The following is a 21,857-nucleotide window of genomic DNA, read 5'->3' as shown; positions in this document are numbered from 1 at the left end:
AGTTACTTTAAAACTGCAAAAAAAAATTCTCATCCTCATGACAAAATGTGAAGAATAGTGGACCCAATAAAAGTTATAATGAGAGGTCTATTTGGTCATTTTCACTTGAGGGACAGTTAAGCGTTTAACAGGTGTCTTGTGTTACTTGTTTAACAGACAGACCGCATCCCCTCCAGTGTTGGCCTACGGGATGATGCCATGGAGGTCGAGCAGTCTGACCATAGGAAAGGAGACACGAAAAGTGATGACTCTGGAACTATGGAGAAAAAGTATCCTTGTCCACCTCCAAAAAGGTATCCATTCCAAAACGTTCTGCTAAAACCGGATGTCATTCAATGCTCATGGTTATTTAAATCCCCTTCCCCAATACTTATCCTGCATACCTGCATATGTTTAGACCAAGGCTCCCCAACCATCTCCTACCATCCTGGAGCTTTTAACACACCTGATTCAGATGTTATTGGTCACATGGTTAGCAGATGTTATTGGTCACATAGTTATTTAAATCCCTTTCCCCAATACTTATCCTGCATACCTGCATATGTTTAGACCAAGGCTCCCCAACCATCTCCTACCATCCTGGAGGTTTTAACACACCTGATTCTAATAATTAGCTGGTTGATAAGCTGAACCAAGTTGATACAAATCAAATGTTATTGGCCCATACACATGGTTAGCAGATGTTATTGGTCCACACACATGGTTAGCAGATGGTATTGGTCCATACACATGGTTAGCAGATGTTAATGAGAGTGTAGCGAAATTCTTGTGCTTCTAGTTCCGACCATGCAGTAATATCTAACAAGTAATCTAATAAATTCACAACGACTACCTATTACACACAAATGTAAAGAGGTGAATGAGAATATGTCCATATAAATATATGGATGAGTTACGGCCGAGCGGCACAGGCAAGATGCAGCAGATGGTTTAAAATACAGTATATACATATGAGATGAGTCAAGTAAGATATGTAAACATTATTAAAGTGGCATTGTTTTAAAGTGACTTGTGATCTATTCATTAAAGTGTCCAGTGATTGGGTCTTAGTGTTGGAAGCAGTCTCTCTTGCGTTAGTAATGACTATTTAAGAGTCTGATGGCCTTGAGATCTAAGCTGTTTTTCAATCTCTCAGTCCCAGCTTTGATGCACCTGTACCCCAGTTACAACTGGAGTTGGACTGAAAACCTTACAGGGGGGTAGCTCTCCAGGAACAGGGTTGGAGTTAAAACCTACAGGATGGTAGCTCTCCAGGAACAGGGTTGTAGTGAAAACCTACAGGAGGGTAGCTCTCCAGGAACAGGGTTGGAGTTAAAACCTACAGGATGGTAGCTCTCCAGGAACAGGGTTGGAGTTAAAACCTACAGGAGGGTAGCTCTCCAGGAACAGGGTTGGAGTTAAAACCTACAGGAGGGTTCCTCTCCAGGAACAGGGTTGGAGTTAAAACCTTACAGGAGGGTTCCTCTCCAGGAACAGGGTTGGAGTTAAAACCTTACAGGAGGGTAGCTCTCCAGGAACAGGGTTGGAGTTAAAACCTACAGGATGGCATCTCTCCAGGAACAGGGTTGGAGTTAAAACCTACAGGATGGTAGCTCTCCAGGAACAGGGTTGTAGTGAAAACCTTACAGGAGGGTAGCTCTCCAGGAACAGGGTTGTAGTTAAAACCTTACAGGAGGGTATCTCTCCAGGAACAGGGTTGTAGTTAAAACCTACAGGAGGGTATCTCTCCAGGAACAGGGTTGTAGTGAAAACCTACAGGAGGGTTTCTCTCCAGGAACAGGGTTGTAGTGAAAACCTACAGGAGGGCTTCTCTCCAGGAACAGGGTTGGAGTTAAAACCTACAGGATGGTAGCTTTCCAGGAACAGGGTTGGAATTAAAACCTACAGGAGAGTTCTTCTTCAGGAACAGGGTTGGAGTTAAAACCTACAGGAGGGTTCCTCTCCAGGAACAGGGTTGGAGTTAAAACCTTACAGGAGGGTAGCTCTCCAGGAACAGGGTTGGAGTTAAAACCTACAGGAGGGTTCCTCTCCAGGAACAGGGTTGGAGTTAAAACCTTACAGGAGGGTATCTCTCCAGGAACAGGGTTGGAGTTAAAACCTTACAGGAGGGTAGCTCTCCAGGAACAGGGTTGGAGTTAAAACCTACAGGATGGCATCTCTCCAGGAACAGGGTTGGAGTTAAAACCTACAGGATGGTAGCTCTCCAGGAACAGGGTTGGAGTTAAAACCTACAGGAGGGTAGTTCTCCAGGAACAGGGTTGGAGTTAAAACCTACAGGAGGGTAGCTCTCCAGGAACAGGTTTGTAGTGAAAACCTACAGGAGGGTAGCTCTCCAGGAACAGGGTTGTAGTTAAAACCTACAGGAGGGTTTCTCTCCAGGAACAGGGTTGTAGTTAAAACCTACAGGAGGTTTTCTCTCCAGGAACAGGGTTGTAGTGAAAACCTTATACAGGAGGGTAGCTCTCCAGGAACAGGGTTGTAGTGAAAACCTTACAGGAGGGTATCTCTCCAGGAACAGGGTTGTAGTTAAAACCTTACAGGAGGGTATCTCTCCAGGAACAGGGTTGTAGTTAAAACCTAGGTATCTCTCCAGGAACAGGGTTGTAGTTAAAACCTACAGGAGGGTATCTCTCCAGGAACAGGGTTGTAGTGAAAACCTACAGGAGGGTTTCTCTCCAGGAACAGGGTTGGAGTTAAAACCTACAGGAGGGTTTCTCTCCAGGAACAGGGTTGTAGTTAAAACCTTACAGGAGGTTTTCTCTCCAGGAACAGGGTTGGAGTTAAAACCTACAGGAGGTTTTCTCTCCAGAAACAGGGTTGTAGTGAAAACCTTACAGGAGGGTTTCTCTCCAGGAACAGGGTTGTAGTTAAAACCTACAGGAGGGTTTCTCTCCAGGAACAGGGTTGTAGTGAAAACCTACAGGAGGTTTTCTCTCCAGGAACAGGGTTGTAGTTAAAACCTTACAGGAGGGTTTCTCTCCAGGAACAGGGTTGTAGTGTAAACCTACAGGAGGGTTTTCTCTCCAGGAACAGGGTTGTAGTGAAAACATACAGGAGGGTTTCTCTCCAGGAACAGGGTTGTAGTTAAAACCTTACAGGAGGGTTTCTCTCCAGGAACAGGGTTGTAGTGAAAACCTTACAGGAGGGTTTCTCTCCAGGAACAGGGTTGTAGTTAAAACCTACAGGAGGTTTTCTCTCCAGGAACAGGGTTGTAGTTAAAACCTTACAGGAGGGTTTCTCTCCAGGAACAGGGTTGTAGTGAAAACCTTTACAGGAGGGTTTCTCTCCAGGAACAGGGTTGTAGTTAAAACCTTACAGGAGGGTTTCTCTCCAGGAACAGGGTTGTAGTTAAAACCTACAGGAGGGTTTCTCTCCAGGAACAGGGTTGTAATTAAAACCTACAGGAGGGTTTCTCTCCAGGAACAGGGTTGTAGTTAAAACCTTACAGGAGGTTTTCTCTCCAGGAACAGGGTTGTAGTGAGCCCTGGTTTAGATCATACTCATCTGATTATTATTGTTTGTTTTCATTTCAGGACAGACGCAGGGAAAATGCAGGTGTCGGCAAAAGAGAGACTTAAAATCTATTTCCACGCCATCCTCTCAATGGACTTCAATCTTGACCAGAATGAGGATCGCCTTTTCGTATGGGCAGGGGAGGAAACGGGGAGCTGGGAATCCAATGCAGTTGAGCTAACCGTGACAAAGTGGGTTCGCTTCACGTGTGTGTCTACTATATGTTCTACCGGAATTTAGTGGTTTGACCCATTTGTGTTGCCCTAAAATGTAATCCTATAAGTAATGTCATTCTACATAAAGAGTGATGTAACACATCCTAACGTCATAACCCTTGTTATGTTTAAAGCCAATCCTGGGACAGGATGTGATGTTGAGTGGCAAGAAACTAAATAGAAGTAGTCAGGGTTCCAATGACACACGTTTATTCCACACAAGCAATGTCGCCCCCCCCAAAAAAATATTTTTGACATGTAGGGTAGCCTAGTGGTTAAAGCGTTGGACTAGTAACCGGAAGGTTGCAAGTTCAAACCCCTGAGCTGACAAGGTACAAATCTGTCGTTCTGCCCCTGAACAGGCAGTTAACCCACTGTTCCTAGGCCTTCATTGAAAATAAGAATTTGTTCTTAACTGACTTACCTAGTTAAATAAAGGTAAAATTAAAAAATGTAATTAAAATGGAAACGGAAGATGCAGGAGAAATCTTCTAAAGATCAACACAAATTTGATCTGTTCGACGGGTGGGTTTTTCTTTTATCTAACTTTCTTGTCAGCGACAAATTCTGGTGGGTTTTTTTTTTCAAATAAATGCTGTTTGACGAATCATTTTGAAGGTACAGTGGGGCACGTGATGTCATCATGTAACTATAAAACCATCCGCTCCACGTTACATTCTAAAGGCCTACCGCTCCACGTTACATTCTAAAGGCCTACTGCTCCACGTTACATTCTAAAGGCCTACTGCTCCACGTTACATTCTAAAGGCCTACTGCTCCACGTTACATTCTAAACGCCTACTGCTCCACGTTACATTCTAAAGGCCTACCGCTCCACGTTACATTCTAAAGGCCTACTGCTCCACGTTACATTCTAAAGGCCTACTGCTCCACGTTACATTCTAAAGGCCTACCGCTCCACGTTACATTCTAAAGGCCTACCGCTCCACGTTACATTCTAAAGGCCTACCGCTCCACGTTACATTCTAAAGGCCTACCGCTCCACGTTACATTCTAAAGGCCTACCGCTCCACGTTACATTCTAAAGGCCTACTGCTCCACGTTACATTCTAAAGGCCTACTGCTCCACGTTACATTCTAAAGGCCTACTGCTCCACGTTACATTCTAAAGGCCTACTGCTCCACGTTACATTCTAAAGGCCTACTGCTCCACGTTACATTCTAAAGGCCTACTGCTCCACGTTACATTCTAAAGGCCTACTGCTCCACGTTACATTCTAAAGGCCTACTGCTCCACGTTACATTCTAAAGGCCTACTGCTCCACGTTACATTCTAAAGGCCTACTGCTCCACGTTACATTCTAAAGGCCTACTGCTCCACGTTACATTCTAAAGGCCTACTGCTCCACGTTACATTCTAAAGGCCTACTGCTCCACGTTACATTCTAAAGGCCTACTGCTCCACGTTACATTCTAAAGGCCTACCGCTCCACGTTACATTCTAAAGGCCTACCGCTCCACGTTACATTCTAAAGGCCTACCGCTCCACGTTACATTCTAAAGGCCTACTGCTCCACGTTACATTCTAAAGGCCTACTGCTCCACGTTACATTCTAAAGGCCTACTGCTCCACGTTACATTCTAAAGGCCTACTGCTCCACGTTACATTCTAAAGGCCTACTGCTCCACGTTACATTCTAAAGGCCTACTGCTCCACGTTACATTCTAAAGGCCTACTGCTGCACGTTACATTCTAAAGGCCATCCGCTCCACGTTACATTCTAAAGGCCTACTGCTGCACGTTACATTCTAAAGGCCTACTGCTCCACGTTACATTCTAAAGGCCTACTGCTCCACGTTACATTCTAAAGGCCTACTGCTCCACGTTACATTCTAAAGGCCTACTGCTCCACGTTACATTCTAAAGGCCTACTGCTCCACGTTACATTCTAAAGGCCTACTGCTCCACGTTACATTCTAAAGGCCTACTGCTCCACGTTACATTCTAAAGGCCTACTGCTCCACGTTACATTCTAAAGGCCTACCGCTCCACGTTACATTCTAAAGGCCTACCGCTCCACGTTACATTCTAAAGGCCTACCGCTCCACGTTACATTCTAAAGGCCTACCGCTCCACGTTACATTCTAAAGGCCTACTGCTCCACGTTACATTCTAAAGGCCTACCGCTCCACGTTACATTCTAAAGGCCTACCGCTCCACGTTACATTCTAAAGGCCTACTGCTCCATGTTACATTCTAAAGGCCTACTGCTCCACGTTACATTCTAAAGGCCTACTGCTCCACGTTACATTCTAAAGGCCTACTGCTCCACGTTACATTCTAAAGGCCTACTGCTCCACGTTACATTCTAAAGGCCTACTGCTCCACGTTACATTCTAAAGGCCTACTGCTCCACGTTACATTCTAAAGGCCTACCGCTCCACGTTACATTCTAAAGGCCTACCGCTCCACGTTACATTCTAAAGGCCTTCCGCTCCACGTTACATTCTAAAGGCCTACCGCTCCACGTTACATTCTAAAGGCCTACTGCTCCACGTTACATTCTAAAGGCCTACTGCTCCACGTTACATTCTAAAGGCCTACTGCTCCACGTTACATTCTAAAGGCCTACTGCTGGCAAAATCATTATTTGTTTTTTAAAATCTATATATTTTTTAACTATAAAAGTTATGTCTCTTTGCAGGACAATGATTGTCTTGACTTTCAAGAATGCCTGAATTGCTGACCTTGCTTGGTGAAACTGGCTGGTTGCAAGTTTCCCAATGGTTTCAGATCTATAGGAGTGTGAAGTTTTCACCATCCCAATTGTTTCAGATCTATAGGAGTGTGACGTTTTCACCATCCCAATTGTTTCAGATCTATAGGAGTGTGAAGTTTTCACCATCCCAATTGTTTCAGATCTATAGGAGTGTGACGTTTTCACCATCCCAATTGTTTCAGATCTATAGGAGTGTGAAGTTTTCACCATCCCAATTGTTTCAGATCTATAGGAGTGTGACGTTTTCACCATCCCAATTGTTTCAGATCTATAGGAGTGTGAAGTTTTCACCATCCCAATTGTTTCAGATCTATAGGAGTGTGACGTTTTCACCATCCCAATTGTTTCAGATCTATAGGAGTGTGAAGTTTTCACCATGGCACGAACGTGGCTAGAAGTTGGCGTATGAGAATTGTTAGAATATGGCAAATATGATTAAATTCTATCCATGCTGGCTTTTGCGGGCTACCTGAGACATGACACATTTTGGTGACAGCCTTTATTAATGCTCAATTTGCTTCATTGGATAATGGAAACACTTCGACTGCATCTTTGTTCGACATTCTAGGTTTTGGTGAAAACATTATTTATTAATGTTTTTTTAGGTGTGACTCATTTACGTCCAGCTGTTTTTATCAACGTGACAGTTCAATGGAAATACGCAGCGTGGGGATCCACTGAGCGGACACAGACGTCAGGTCAACGTCTAGCTTTGATTTACATCTGGTTGAGTTGTCAACTAAATGTGAATTCGTTGGATTTAGGTTGAGTGGAAGTAGATCAAATTCCCTTACATTGATGACTTTTTGCAAATCCAATCAGTTGATTCAATGTCACCACATTTTTTTTTTTAAATGTTTTGTAAACAATGTTGATTCAACCAGGGTTTTTTTGCCCAGTGGGAAGCAAATCTATTTCCTATGAAAACCGTTCTAAATGTCGTCCAAACCTGGACAAGTTGGTGGAAACCTGTTGAACTGTGAGCTGTTGAACCCATATTTCTCCAACACTCACTGCCTCGGGTCTGCAATGAACCTGGGCGTTCAGTGTCGTTACTCCTGACCTGTGGACGGCCCTTTCAAGGGCAATCAGGGTGGCACATTTTGGAAAATACATCAGGTTAATGAAATAGGCTTAAAACACTATGTGTGTCAGTTTTTTAAATGTTTTTACATGTCTACTTACAATCTCTCCAGGGAACTGGGAGTGCTTGGATTCTTAGTCGAAGGAATCCTGGTCACTGACCAAGCTGCGTCCATACCATACCAATATATTGTCTACAGTTCCAAAAAGGCAACGTATGAGTACGAGTACATTGATTCTACACATCGCGCCGGAAGAAGAAGTCTTTCTGTAAATACCAAACTACTCGATGAGGAAGGTAGGAGTTTTCAATTGCAATGGCTGCATTTAATTGGAACACATGAGATGACAGCTTTTGGGTGATGCTCATCCCATTTTAGAACACTTTTTTTAAGCTTTGTCATTATGGGGTATTGTGATGTCATTATGGGGTATTGTGATGTCATTATGGGGTATTGTGATGTCATTATGGGGTATTGTGTGACGATTGATGAGGAAAAACAAACAATTCCATTTTAAAATAAGGTTGTAACATAACAAAATGTGGAAAAAGTCAAGGGGTCTGAATACTTTCCGAATGCTCTGTAGATTCAGCTTGGATCTGGCTTTATTAAGCACCATTCTCCATTCATCACAGAAAATCGCCAGAGTAGCCTGTTCTTTGGGCAGCTGAACAAGTAGAGCAGAGATTGTGCGTAAAGAACAAAATCCCACTCATACACATAAGCTTCAGACTTTTAAAAAAAATAATCTAAACTATTTTAGGTCAAACTCGACTGTAAACTAAGTTGAAATTAGTTTTGAGTCAAGTGCATAGTATTCAATTTTTTAAAACATATCAACTTATTTGTGCTGTCAAAATGTCTCTTTCCTGCTTTGCCAAAAACATCACATAAAACATGGGTTGGCTAAAGTGGCATCTTTTTTTTTTGTGTCCACCCCTCCCCTCCCCTCCACCCCCCTCACCCCACACCCATCCCCCCCTCCCCCACCCCCCCTCATCCCCCCACCCCCCCCTCCTCCACCCCTCCCCTCCCCTCCACCCTCTTCCCCCTCCCCTCCACCCCACCCACACCTCCCACCCCATCCCCTCCCCCACCTCTCATCCCCCCACCCCTCCTCCACCCCTCATCCCCCCCCTACCCCCACCCCTCCCCCCCCTCCCCCCCTCCCCTCCCCTCCACCCCACCCACACCTCCCACACTCATCCCATCTTCTCCCCCACCCCTCCTCCTCTCCACCTCACCCCTCCCCCACCCCTCATCCCCCACCCCTCCTCCCCACCCCCCTCCCCCACCCATCCCCTCCCCCACCCCTCCCCCCCACCCCACCCCTCCTCCTCCCCTCCACCCCACCCCTCCCCACCCATCCTCCACCCCACCTCCTCCACCCCACCCCTCCTCCCCTCCACCCCACCCCCTCCTCCCCCCACCCCTCATCCCCCCACCCCACCCCTCCTCCACCCCTCCTCCCCTCCCCACACCCCTCCCCCCACCCCTCACCCCCTCCCCTCCACCCCACCCCTCCACCCCCCCCTCCTCCACCCCACACCTCCCCCACCCATCCTCCCCACCACCCCCCCCCCCCTCCACCCCACCACAGGGGCTTGGCATCAGTATGATGACATTATCTGTGCCTCGCCATCCAAGGATGTGTCCAAAGGAATAATCCAAGTCAGAGAAATCGCAGGGAAGATAATGCTTCAGACTATTTTTGAACTCCTTCACAGCTGGAATGACATTCAACTCAACTGTTTCATGAAACGACTGATTCAATTTGAACAGAGTTACAGGAAACCGTCATTGTATGCAGGCATCAACAAGAATATGAAAAAACTATTAAATAAAGATGTGAGTTATTTTTAAAGCATTGTTAAATAAACATAATGGCATTCAGATAATGCATAGACCAGTGATAATGCATAGACGTTATGCCAAATTATTTATAGAAGAATACATGCTGTTTTACCGTGATTTAATAGTTGAGAAAGAAACGCATTGCCGTTTACAAATGTCTTAAACATTCTTTTAACATTATGTTTTTACTCCCAAGGTTCAAAAGCTGCTGAAACAGTTCATTCTGGAGAGTGTGCTTCCTCAGCTGCTGAAGAAGGGAGAGGGAAGGAGTCCCACTATTCAGGACCAAATGAAGTCCGCTGTGATCGTACTGTATGTGTGTAAACATTATGAGATCCCACTAGAGAGAGCAGAAGTCGCTGGTCTATGCTTTGCTCTCTGTCTGCCCAACATGCCTAAAGACGAGTTCCTGCAGTATTGGACAGATTTTACACAACCCGTCGTACTTCTCAAGAAGTGAGTACGTTGTTTTAATGTTACAGTTCCTCAGCTATTGGCCTAAACCAAAAGACGGGATGCTTCACATACAATTCAATAACTCAGTGGCAGTTACATTTCCCTACAGGTTTATATAGAGGCGGACGGACCAGAAGGCTGTTGGTTCAATGCTGCATTCATAACTAAATGGAAAGGTGGTAATTACCAGTTGTAAAATACCAGTTGGATGCCTTCACATACAATTCAATAACTCAGTGGCAGTTACATTTCCCTACAGGTTTATATAGAGGCCTATCCACGGTTTGATTTGGAATTTCTAGGACTGTATCATTTTGGAGGAGGCACTCTTTGGAAATGCCGATGGATATTTGAACAAGGGAAATTAAGTGAGTTGTTAGACTTGTGTGAATTGTGTATAATGCAAAAGCATAATGGCAAAAGCCTCCAATATTTATCTTGATAAGACCAATTTTTAAAACCTTTCATGTATGGGCTAATGCATGGCCAGGATTTTTAAAACCTTTCATGTATGGGCTAATGCATGGCCAGGATTTTTAAAACCTTTCATGTATGGGCTAATGCATGGCCAGGATTTTTAAAACCTTTCATGTATGGGCTAATGCATGGCCAGGATTTTTAAAACCTTTCATGTATGGGCTAATGCATAGGCCAGGATTTTTAAAACCTTTCATGTATGGGCTAATGCATGGCCAGGATTTTTAAAACCTTTCATGTATGGGCTAATGCATGGCCAGGATTTTTAAAACCTTTCATGTATGGGCTAATGCATAGGCCAGGATTTTTAAAACCTTTCATGTATGGGCTAATGCATAGGCCAGGATTTTTAAAACCTTTCATGTATGGGCTAATGCATGGCCAGGATTTTTAAAACCTTTCATGTATGGGCTAATGCATGGCCAGGATTTTTAAAACCTTTCATGTATGGGCTAATGCATGGCCAGGATTTTTAAAACCTTTCATGTATGGGCTAATGCATGGCCAGGATTTTTAAAACCTTTCATGTATGGGCTAATGCATAGGCCAGGATTTTTAAAACCTTTCATGTATGGGCTAATGCATGGCCAGGATTTTTAAAACCTTTCATGTATGGGCTAATGCATGGCCAGGATTTTTAAAACCTTTCATGTATGGGCTAATGCATGGCCAGGATTTTTAAAAAGACACCTGCCGCATTGCTGTTTAAGTAATGTAGAGGAAAGGAAAGGAAGGAAGAGAGACTGTAGATTCTTCACACAACTTATTTCATTATAAGAATTGCATTTCTGGAACGGTTTAGAATCACACAGCAGATGCATAGCTTTAATTCGAAGAATACAACCCCCTCCCCTTTGGGTTGTGTGACAACCAATAGCCGTGAGGAAGCACAGTTTGGTGACCCTAATGTACAGTCAAATGACTATGGAAGTGAGAAACTGCGGTTGGGCCGTGGTAAGGTGAGTATTGAGAATGCTCAAGGTCTCAACACTGTTTCTAAAAGGAACCAAAACCATTTGTCTTGCTCGTCTCTCACAGCTTAGTTCAGTCTACTGCTAAATAGCAGCACGATCTATTAATGTGTGCGCAAATGATGGCCTGCATCCCGGAGTCGCCTCTTCACTGTTGACATTGAGACTGGTGTTTTGCGAGTACTATTTAATGAAGCTGCCAGTTGAGGACTTGAGGCGTCTGTTTCTCAAACTAGACACTCTACTGTGCTTGTCCCCTTGCTCAGTTGTGCACTCCCACTCCTCTTTCTATTCTGGTTAGAGCCAGTTTGCGCTGTTCTGTGAAGGGAGTAGTACACAGCGTTGTACGAGATCTTCAGTTTCTTGGCAATTTCTCGCATGGAATAGCCTTCATTTCTCAGAACAAGAATAGACTGCAGAGTTTCAGCAGAAAGGTCTTTGTTCTTGGCCATTTTGAGCCTGTAATCGAACCCACAAATGCTTTTGCTCCAGATACTCAACTAGTCTAAAGAAGGACAGTTTTATTGCTTCTTTAATCAGAACAACAGTTTTCAGCTGTGCTAACATCATTGCAAGAGGGTTTTCTAATGATCAATTAACCTTTTTTAAATGATCAACTTGGATTAGCTAACACAACGTGCTATTGGAACACAGGAGTGATGGTTGCTAATAATGGGCCTCTGTACACCTACGTAGATACTCCATCAAAAATCTGCCGTTTCCAGCTACAATAGTCATTAACAACATTAGCAATGTCTACACTGTATTTCTGATCAATTTAATGTTGTTTTAATGGACAAGATTTTTAAAAAACTTTTCTTTCAACAACAAGGTAATCTCTAAGTGACTCCAAACTTTTGGCCGGTAGTGTTTTATGTTTTACATTTCCCTTTGACACTGGGGTTAGCGATTCAGGCCCAGGAGTGTCAGAAATATTTGAGTTATTTTCACAGTGAGAATCATGGGTGGAAGAGCTGCCGGTGGCATGAAAAGGTTTTTGATGAATAAGTAAGTTGTAGGTGTGATAATAATAATAATAATAATAATATATGCCATTTAGCAGACGCTTTTATCCAAAGCGACTTACAGTCGTGTGCATACATTCTACGTATGGGTGGTCCCGGGAATCGAACCCACTATCCTGGCGTTACAAGCGCCATGCTCTACCAACTGTGCTACAGAAGGACTGTGATGAAGGGCTTGACCACTCACTGACCAATCAACGATCCCTATTGTTCCCTATTTGCTTAATATTGCTGGCCGTTGTCTCAAATTGTGTAGATTATTGACGGTCTTTGTTTTGTCATCCACTCCAATTTGGCTGAATGGTCAGGATTATTCTCATCCTAGCCCAGTGTGGATTGATAGGCTAATTTGTAAATAGCATTATGCTAAATAGGTTTGGCTTGTTTCTAGTCCACATTGTTGTAATTTGCTTCAACATGTAGTCTAGGCATAAATGTCTTTACGCATCACATAGACATTACCTCTCTCCTAAACAGATTGCCAGAGCTGTTGGTGACATTACCTCTCTCCTAAACAGATTGCCAGAGCTGTTGGTGACATTACCTCTCTCCTAAACAGATTGCCAGAGCTGTTGGTGACATTACCTCTCTCCTAAACAGATTGCCAGAGCTGTTGGAGAAACTGATAGACATTGCGAAGGAGGAGGGGATTCTAGTGATTCCCATGCTCCACCTCCTCAAAGGTTCCTCCAAACCCTTTGAACCAATCCCTGTCACAATCACACCAAGTTGCAAGACATGGTCAGGTCTGCGAAATACTTGGGCAGGTCTGCAAAAAGTGACCAACACTTCACAGAACAGCAACGACAGCAGGTACCATATTTGTCTCCCATTTCACATAGGCACATTTTTGTGACTATCTGGGTTTGGGGTCTGTTCCATTTCAATTTGGAGAATTCAGTCTGTAAACTGAAATTCTCATTTAAATGTTTTGTCTCATAGAAAACCATTGAGGAAAATGTGACTTAGAATCTGTTTAGGCCTAGTGAATTCACTGAATTGAAATGGAATTAGCCCCAACTCTGGTGACTAAATCACCAGAAAAAAGTGAATCCTTTACTTAGCTTAGTTTAGTCCTCTTACATTTTTTTTGTTGTGGGGGGACGGACGGACGGACGGACGTTGCTAATAACCCTTAACTCCTCCATTTGTAGAACAATGTTGAATCTCATTAAAGCCAATGGACATTTAGTGGAGATGGACAGACTAGCAAACCGTTCCTGGATGTGTCTACTGACCGTAGAGGATCTGGTAGAATACAGCTCCATCGTCAATGTTGAGCTCCTGGACATGCTTCTTGTTTTTACTGTGAAGGCTCCTGTGAGTGTATCCACGAGCAACAACGGGGTGAGTTTAAATCACTACTGTAGTTGAAGACATTGTATCGTACTAAGGTAACGCCCCAAGAAAGGTACTAACTTAAATGTTATTTTTATACCTTACAGAATTTCACTGCCACTCTTTCACATATTCAAAACCATCTTAAAGAGCAAACATACAGGTGATTTGACATACTTGTCTAATGAGTTTGTTTCAATATTGACAGTTGACAGTTGACATTTGAAAACTACACATCATTTTTTTGTTTTTTTTTTGCAGTTGTTTCAGTGATTGTTATGGGAGTGAGTGCTTGGCAACAACAGTGGAACTGCTGAAGAAGATATGCAATGGAGGTCGATCCTCAAAATTCACAGCCATCCCCGTAGACTGCGTGAGCTTGTTAGTCTCAGTATCAAACTTTTCCCAGTCCAAGGTATGTAGAAATGATATTTACTGTTACCATTATTTAATCGGGGAAGGTTATGGAGAACACATTCTCTGTGACAAAAACAACCTTGACGACCTGACCGTTCTCTTTCACAACAACAATATATAAAACAATGCTGGCAATATACTGTCTCTCTTATAATATGACAGACCAGCTAGATCTAATGTCTCTTTATAATATGACAGACCAGCTAGATCTACTGTCTCTATGTCTCTATTATAATATGACAGACCAGCTAGATCTACTGTCTCTATTATAATATGACAGACCAGCTAGATCTAATGTCTCTATTATAATATGACAGACCAGCTAGATCTACTGTCTCTATGTCTCTATTATAATATGACAGACCAGCTAGAACTACTGTCTCTATTATAATATGACAGACCAGCTAGATCTAATGTCTCTATTATAATATGACAGACCAGCTAGATCTACTGTCTCTATGTCTCTATTATATTATTACAGACCAGCTAGATCTACTGTCTCTATGTCTCTATTGTAATATGACAGACCAGCTAGATCTACTGTCTCTATGATAATATGATAGACCAGTTGGATCTATTGTCTCTATTATAATATAACAGACCAGCTAGATCTACTGTCTCTATGTCTCTATTATATTCTGACAGACCAGCTAGATCTACTGTCTCTATTATATTCTGACAGACCAGCTAGATCTACTGTCTCTATGTCTCTATTATATTATGACAGACCAGCTAGATCTACTGTCTCTATTATATTATGACAGCCCAGCTAGATCTACTGACTCTATTATATTATCACAGACCAGCTAGATCTACTGTCTCCATTGTATTATGACAGACCAGCTAGACCTACTGTCTCTATTATATTATGACAGACCAGCTAGATCTACTGTCTCTATTGTATTATGACAGACCAACTAGATCTAATGTCTCTATGACAATATAATAGACCAGTTGGATCTACTGTCTCTATTATATTATGTCAGACCAGCTAGATCTACTGTCTCTATGTCTCTATTATATTATGACAGATCAGCTAGATCTACTGTCTCTATTATAATATGTCAGACCAGCTAGATCTGCTGTCTCTATTATATTATGACAGACCAGCTAGATCTACTGTCTCTATTATATTATGACAGACCAGCTAGATCTACTGTCTCTATGTCTCTATTATATTATGACAGACCAGCTAGATCTACTGTCTCTATTATAATATGACAGACCAGCTAGATCCACTGTCTCTATTATAATATGACAGACCAGCTAGATCCACTGTCTCTATTATAATATGACAGACCAGCTGGATCCATCGTCTCTATTATAATATGACAGACCAGCTAGATCCACTGTCTCTATTATAATATGACAGACCAGCTAGATCTACTGTCTCTATTATAATATGACAGACCAGCTAGATCCACTGTCTCTATTATAATATGACAGACCAGCTAGATCCACTGTCTCTATTATAATATGACAGACCAGCTAGATCCACTGTCTCTATTATAATATGACAGACCAGCTAGATCGACTGTCTCTATTATAATATGACAGACCAGCTAGATCGACTGTCTCTATTATAATATGACAGACCAGCTAGATCCACTGTCTCTATTATAATATGACAGACCAGCTAGATCGACTAACCTAATGTCAGGCACTGTCTCTATTATAATATGACAGACCAGCTAGATCGACTAACCGACTAACCTAATGTCAGGCACTGTCTCTATTATAATATGACAGACCAGCTAGATCGACTAACCTAATGTCAGGCAGTGTCCCATGTTATCTTACAAGGATGCATTACTCTGCATGTAATAATATAATTAAAAATATATTATAAACTGGGTGGTTCCAGTCCTGAATGCTGATTGGCTGACAGTCGTGGTATATCAGACCATATACCCACGGGTATGACAAAACATTCGTAGTGCTCTAATTTACATTGGTAACCAGTTTATAATAGCAATAAGGCACCTCGGGGGTTTGTGATACATGGCTAATATACCACGGCTAAGGGCTGTGTCCAGGCAGTCCGTGCTGCATCGTGCATAACAACAGCCCTTACACATGGTATATTGGCCATATACCACACCCCCTTGGGAACTTATTGCATAAATAAATCATAGGATATATCCTCAGCAGTCTTGACTCTCTGAGGTAATGGAACCAGTGTCTTTAAACCTAAACCATTGGCACCAGTCTCTTAAAAATCCCATCGTGTGTTCCTAGTATTAGACTTAATGGGATGTAGACTATGGCCGTGTACGAATACTCATACTAGTGTCAAAGACACGACACTAGTGTTCTACGGTATGCATTTTAGGTATGCGAAAACAGAAAGTTGCGTATGCTTTAAATGCCAGGAGGTCATATTAATTTTGGCTTTTCATCTAGTAGAATTCGCTGCACACTTTTAAAAAGACGATGGTCTTTCCAGATTCACATGTTTAACAACCGCTGATAATCCAATAATGAGATAAGTAGACGCGCTGTTCCCAAACATGTGTGAATGGTGAGAATCAACACAGTTCTGCATTAGATGAGGAATTCTCAGGATGCCAGTGTTGTTGATATGTGTTGCTTACTGCATTCGTTGTTTACTGAACAGTAAAGTGTGTACTGTAGTAGGCAAGACAGATTTCGGGACACAGCCATTAAGATTTCCTACTGCTAAACAGTAATTACGAGACCTTATGTAGACTATAGAGTAATAGATTTTGTTTGACATGTTCTAGAACCACTGGGGGGTGTTCATGAAACCTGGTTGTCAAATTTATTGGTGGCTTGTATACAAGGATACCATACAATCAACTCTCAATCTTAATCACGTTTTCTTATAATTTTTTAAGAAACAAATGAATATGATTTACTTGTTTTGAACTAATCCTTGTGGGTTCTGTATTTCCTAAGAGTAAAATCCTAACCTGAGATCTGTGATACCTCAAATGATTCCACGAGTCATGCAATCATTTTCAGAGAGATGTGTGATTTAAGATTAAAACGGTTCCATTTTTTAAATTTTTTTTATGTAATTTTGAAAATGACTTTTTTTTTTTCTTCTAAAAGACATGTGATGAGGGAGAAGACACTATCCGTTCAAAGAATCTGAGGCTGCTGTCTGAGTCGATCGACATCGTCAGATCCTGGATCAGTACGACCTTCAAAGACAAGTTGCGCGATACCTCAGAGATCAAGGTGAGAGAATTACTCAACTTTTTAATTGCACAGATTATGGACCAAGCATTTTTTTTAATAAGAAGCTACATTGTTAATGCGGTAACCTTTGACTTGCGTGCAGCTGTGTCACATCGCATGTAATAATATCATTAAAAATATATATATATATTATATATATTATAAACTGGGTGGTTCGAGCCCTGAGTTCTGATTGGCTGTCAGCCGTGGTATATCAGACCATATTTGAAAATAAAATACCCTTTATACCCTGATGAAGACAGCTTGGCTGTCGAAACGTTGGTATTACAAAAACACTCCTAGAGTGTTCGGCTCTCTTTATTTTCTAGTTTCTCCTCCGCTAGCCAGCACCTCGTCTAAATAGGTTTGCGTTTCTTTTTCTTCTAGATCAGACCATATTACCACGGTTATGACAAAACAATTGTATGCATGTGTATATATATATATATATATATATTATAAACTGGGTGGTTCGAGCCCTGAGTTCTGATTGGCTGTCAGCCGTGGTATATCAGACCATATTACCACGGTTATGACAAAACAATTGTATGCATGTATGAGCCTTTTTAATATGGTCTTATAATAAGGATTTTACGTCTCTTTTTTGTGGTAACATTTCAACTGACTCAAAACAGCTGCTATTTAGTCAGGAATTATCTTAATAAGACATTAGAAAGGAGTCAAACATCACACATTTCATAATGTAATCACACATTGCTAAATAAATGATATCATTAAATAAATAGTTACTGTATTAATAAGTTCATGTCAGATTCGTTAATGCCGTATGTTGTCGCATGGCAGTTTTTTAAAATTACATTTAAATCGTATTATTGTACGATAATTTGTTAACCACATGCTCTCCTTATTGGTTATGATTCACAGATGTGGAATAGCATCATCTCTCTCAGTTTCGTCAATGTGGATTTCACCAAGAAATGGAGACAAACCTTCTGTACGGATTTAGAGGGCAAACTTAAACAGGTGTGGAACTGCTACAAAAGAGCATTGATTTGAATTATTATTATTATTATTATTATTTGTGTCCAGTGGAGATGTTTTGATTTGTTAAAAACACATTTTTCAGATCTCCTCTCTGGATCAAATAGAGATATACTGCTCAAAGATGGAGGAGCTGGATAACTGTCATCCTAACATGACTTGTAGTATTGAGAAATGTGCTCTTGCAGCTGTCCCCTCATTGTGCCAGGTATGAGTACCCCTCAAGTGGTCCACATGGAAACCTTTAAATACTCATATTTCCGCCCCACTTTTTGGGGCCTAATGCTTACAGGAATACTTTTGTTGGTAATAAATACAAGTAACTGCCAAAATAATAGAAACACTTGAGTAAATTAGGTTTTCTGGCGGCTCTGTTGTGGTGTGAAGTGCATTTTCCTGGCATGGTTTAGCTCCACTCAACCACTTAGAGGCCAAGGTAAATGCCAATAAATACACATTTCTATCCTGATGGGAGTGTTCTCTTCCAGGATGACCAATGCCCCCCCATCCACAGGGCACGGGGGGTCATTGAATGTTTTGATGAGCATGAAAACGATGTAAATCATATGCCATGGCCGTCTCAGTCTTCAGATCGCAACCCCAATTTGAACACTTATGAGAGATTTAGGAGTGAGGCCTGAGACAGCGTTGTCCACCATGGAATGGTGTCACATCCCTCCAATAGAGATACTTTAAGAATCTATGCCAAAGTGCTTTGAAGCTGTTCTGGCAGCTCATGGTGGCCCAACACCCAATTAAACACTATGTTGAGGGGTGGTGGGGGTTCCTTTATTTTGGCAGTTACATGAATGATTCAATGTAGGCATATGCACATGCTGCATTACAAATGGAAAATAACCTTGAACTAATGTAATTTGAATGATTTTTTTTTTCTCACACAGAGTAAATCAGAGGGGAAACTCTTTGAAAGGTTTCAGATTAACAGGAAGTTTGGGAAACTCATCTCAGCCATAATCCAGAAAACCTGGCCAAGAGATAACCATGGAAACAAGGACGAGGTGGTCTTTCAACACCTCATGACTTGGACTGCAGCCAAAAATATATTTGAACTGCATGGTACTTACACCATCCTATTTTAAGCATCGTGTAAGCTCAAACAATTCATCCCATTCTAAACACTTATAATGTAATGTGTGTCGTTCTTGGTGTGTCGTTTAGGTGCTGATGAAAAGCTGATTGAGCAGCTCTCTAAAGAGGCCAAGGTCAAAATCACTGAAGCAATCTCATCCTTCAAAGTCGTTTGTAACCAGCTGATCAACGGAAGCATCAAGATCAAACTGCTCAACGACATCTTAGAAAAGAAAGATACTTTCACAGAGCTGATGGAGATAGGTAATGGAGATAGCTAATGGAGATAGCTGATGGAGATAGATAATGGAGATAGCTGATGGAAATAGGTGATGGAGATTGGAGATAGCTGATGGAGATAGCTGATGGAAATGGGTGATGGAAATAGGTAATGGAGATAGCTGATGGAGGTAGGTAACGGAGATAGCTGATGGAGATAGCTGATGGAGATAGGTGATGGAGATAGGTGATGGAGATAGCTGATGGAAATAGGTGATGGAAATAGCTGATGGAGATAGGTAACGGAGATAGCTGATGGAGATAGCTGATGGAGATAAGAATAAATTCTTAACTGACATGCCTAGTTAAATAAAGGTTCAACAAAAAATACACTGCTCAAAAAAATAAAGGGAACACTAAAATAACACATCCTAGATCTGAATGAATGAAATATTCTTATTAAATACTTTTTTCTTTACATAGTTGAATGTGCCGACAACAAAATCACACAAAAATTATCAATGTAAATCAAATTTATCAACCCATGGAGGTCTGGATTTGAAGTCACACTCAAAATTAAAGTGGAAAACCACACCATAGGCTGATCCAACTTTGATGTAATGTCCTTAAAACAAGTCAAAATGAGGCTCAGTAGTGTGTGTGGCCTCCACGTGCCTGTATGACCGCCTGGGCATGCTCCTGATGAGGTGGCGGATGGTCTCCTGAGGGATCTCCTCCCAGACCTGGACTAAAACATCCGCCAACTCCTGGACAGTCTGTGGTGCAACATGGCGTTGGTGGATGGAGCGAGACATGATGTCCCAGATGTGCTCAATTGGATTCAGGTCTTGGGAACGGGCGGGCCAGTCCATAGCATCAATGCATTCCTCTTGCAGGAACTGCTGACACACTCCAGCCACATGAGGTCTAGCATTGTCTTGCATTAGGAGGAACCCAGGGCCAACCGCACCAGCATATGGTCTCACAAGGGGTCTGATGATCTTATCTTGGTACCTAATGGCAGTCAGGCTTCCTCTGGCGAGCACATGGAGGGCTGTGCGGCTCCCCAAAGAAATGCCGCCCCACACCATAACTGACCCACCACCAAACCGGTCATGCTGGAGGATGTTGCAGGCAGCAGAACGTTCTCCACGGCGTCTCCAGTCTGTAACGTCTGTCACATGTGCTCAGTGTGAACCTGCTTTCATCTGTGAAGAGCACAGGGCGCCAGTGGCGAATTTGCCAATCTTGGTGTTCTCTGGCAAATGAAAAACGTCCTGCACAGTGTTGGGCTGTAAGCACAACCCTCACCTGTGGACGTCGGGCCCTCATACCACCCTTATGGAGTCTGTTTCTGACCGTTTGAGCAGACACATGCACATTTGTGGCCTGCTGGAGGTCATTTTGCAGGGCTCTGGCAGTGCTCCTCCTGCTCCTCCTTGCACAAAGGCGGAGGTAGCGGTCCTGCTGCTGGGTTGTTGCCCTCCTATGGCCTCCTCCACGTCTCCTGATGTACTGGCCTGTCTCCTGGTAGCGCCTCAATGCTCTGGACACTACGCTGACAGACACAGCAAACCTTCTTGCCACTGCTCGCATTGATGTGGCATCCTGGATGAGCTGCACTACCTGAGCCACTTGTGTGGGTTGTAGACTCCGTCTCATGCTACCACTAGAGTGAAAGCACCGCCAGTATTCAAAAGTGACCAAAACATCAGCCAGGAGGCATAGGAACTGAGAAGTGGTCTGTGGTCCCCACCTGCAGAACCACTCCTTTATTGTGGGTGTCTTGCTAATTGCCTATAATTTCCACCTGTTGTCTATTCCATTTGCACAACAGCATGTGAAATGTATTGTCAATCTTTGTTGCTTCCCAAGTGGACAGTTTGATTTCACAGAAGTGTGATTGACTTGGAGTTACATTGTGTTGTTTAAGTGTTCCCTTTATTTTTTTGAGCAGTGTATATATACAAATTTTTTGAAGGCTTGTGATCATCTCTGTTTTTCTGCTCATGAGGAAATGGGTAAGTCATAATGACATTAATGGCTGTGATATGCTTGTTTGGATCTCAATGCAGACTGTCTATCTTTGAATGAGAAGAACCAAGGCACGAACCGGGCCTCTGTGGAAACACTCCTCAATCTGAGGTCTGAGGAGGCTAGAGCTGTCAACCATGAGAAGGAGCTGGTGGAAACCTTGCTCACCATGAGCCGCAAACTAAATGAACACATCACAGGTGTGTGCGCGTGCGTG

The 21,857-nt window shown here is 42.6% G+C and overlaps 1 protein-coding gene and 1 long non-coding RNA gene across 3 annotated transcripts in view; one reads left to right on the top strand and one right to left on the bottom strand.

Moving 5' to 3' along the window:
- The window catches only part of LOC118388040 (E3 ubiquitin-protein ligase rnf213-alpha-like), a 102,455-nt gene that overhangs the window by 19,721 nt on the left and 60,877 nt on the right, over positions 1 to 21,857 (top strand). For both annotated transcript variants that reach the window (XM_052525022.1, XM_052525023.1), the window contains exons 6-20: positions 157 to 293; positions 3,534 to 3,704; positions 7,666 to 7,850; positions 9,155 to 9,402; positions 9,605 to 9,864; positions 12,938 to 13,150; positions 13,492 to 13,684; positions 13,783 to 13,838; positions 13,937 to 14,090; positions 17,168 to 17,296; positions 18,182 to 18,280; positions 18,384 to 18,506; positions 19,201 to 19,375; positions 19,478 to 19,651; positions 21,682 to 21,840. In XM_052525022.1, the coding sequence (XP_052380982.1) occupies positions 157 to 293; positions 3,534 to 3,704; positions 7,666 to 7,850; positions 9,155 to 9,402; positions 9,605 to 9,864; positions 12,938 to 13,150; positions 13,492 to 13,684; positions 13,783 to 13,838; positions 13,937 to 14,090; positions 17,168 to 17,296; positions 18,182 to 18,280; positions 18,384 to 18,506; positions 19,201 to 19,375; positions 19,478 to 19,651; positions 21,682 to 21,840 (2,476 nt within the window). The remainder of the gene's footprint in view (positions 1 to 156; positions 294 to 3,533; positions 3,705 to 7,665; positions 7,851 to 9,154; positions 9,403 to 9,604; positions 9,865 to 12,937; positions 13,151 to 13,491; positions 13,685 to 13,782; positions 13,839 to 13,936; positions 14,091 to 17,167; positions 17,297 to 18,181; positions 18,281 to 18,383; positions 18,507 to 19,200; positions 19,376 to 19,477; positions 19,652 to 21,681; positions 21,841 to 21,857) is intronic.
- Positions 3,089 to 3,481, bottom strand: LOC127931695 (uncharacterized). Its single transcript, XR_008142427.1, has 3 exons — positions 3,442 to 3,481; positions 3,223 to 3,266; positions 3,089 to 3,179 (listed from the first exon to the last, which is right to left on the bottom strand). It is a non-coding gene; the product is annotated as an uncharacterized LOC127931695 (long non-coding RNA).

The sequence above is a fragment of the Oncorhynchus keta genome, chromosome 9, assembly GCF_023373465.1.
Source record: "Oncorhynchus keta strain PuntledgeMale-10-30-2019 chromosome 9, Oket_V2, whole genome shotgun sequence".
NCBI classification, from domain to species: Eukaryota; Metazoa; Chordata; class Actinopteri; order Salmoniformes; family Salmonidae; genus Oncorhynchus; species Oncorhynchus keta.
The sequence above is the reverse complement of the archived record's forward strand: the minus strand, read 5'-3'. Positions and strand labels throughout refer to the sequence as shown.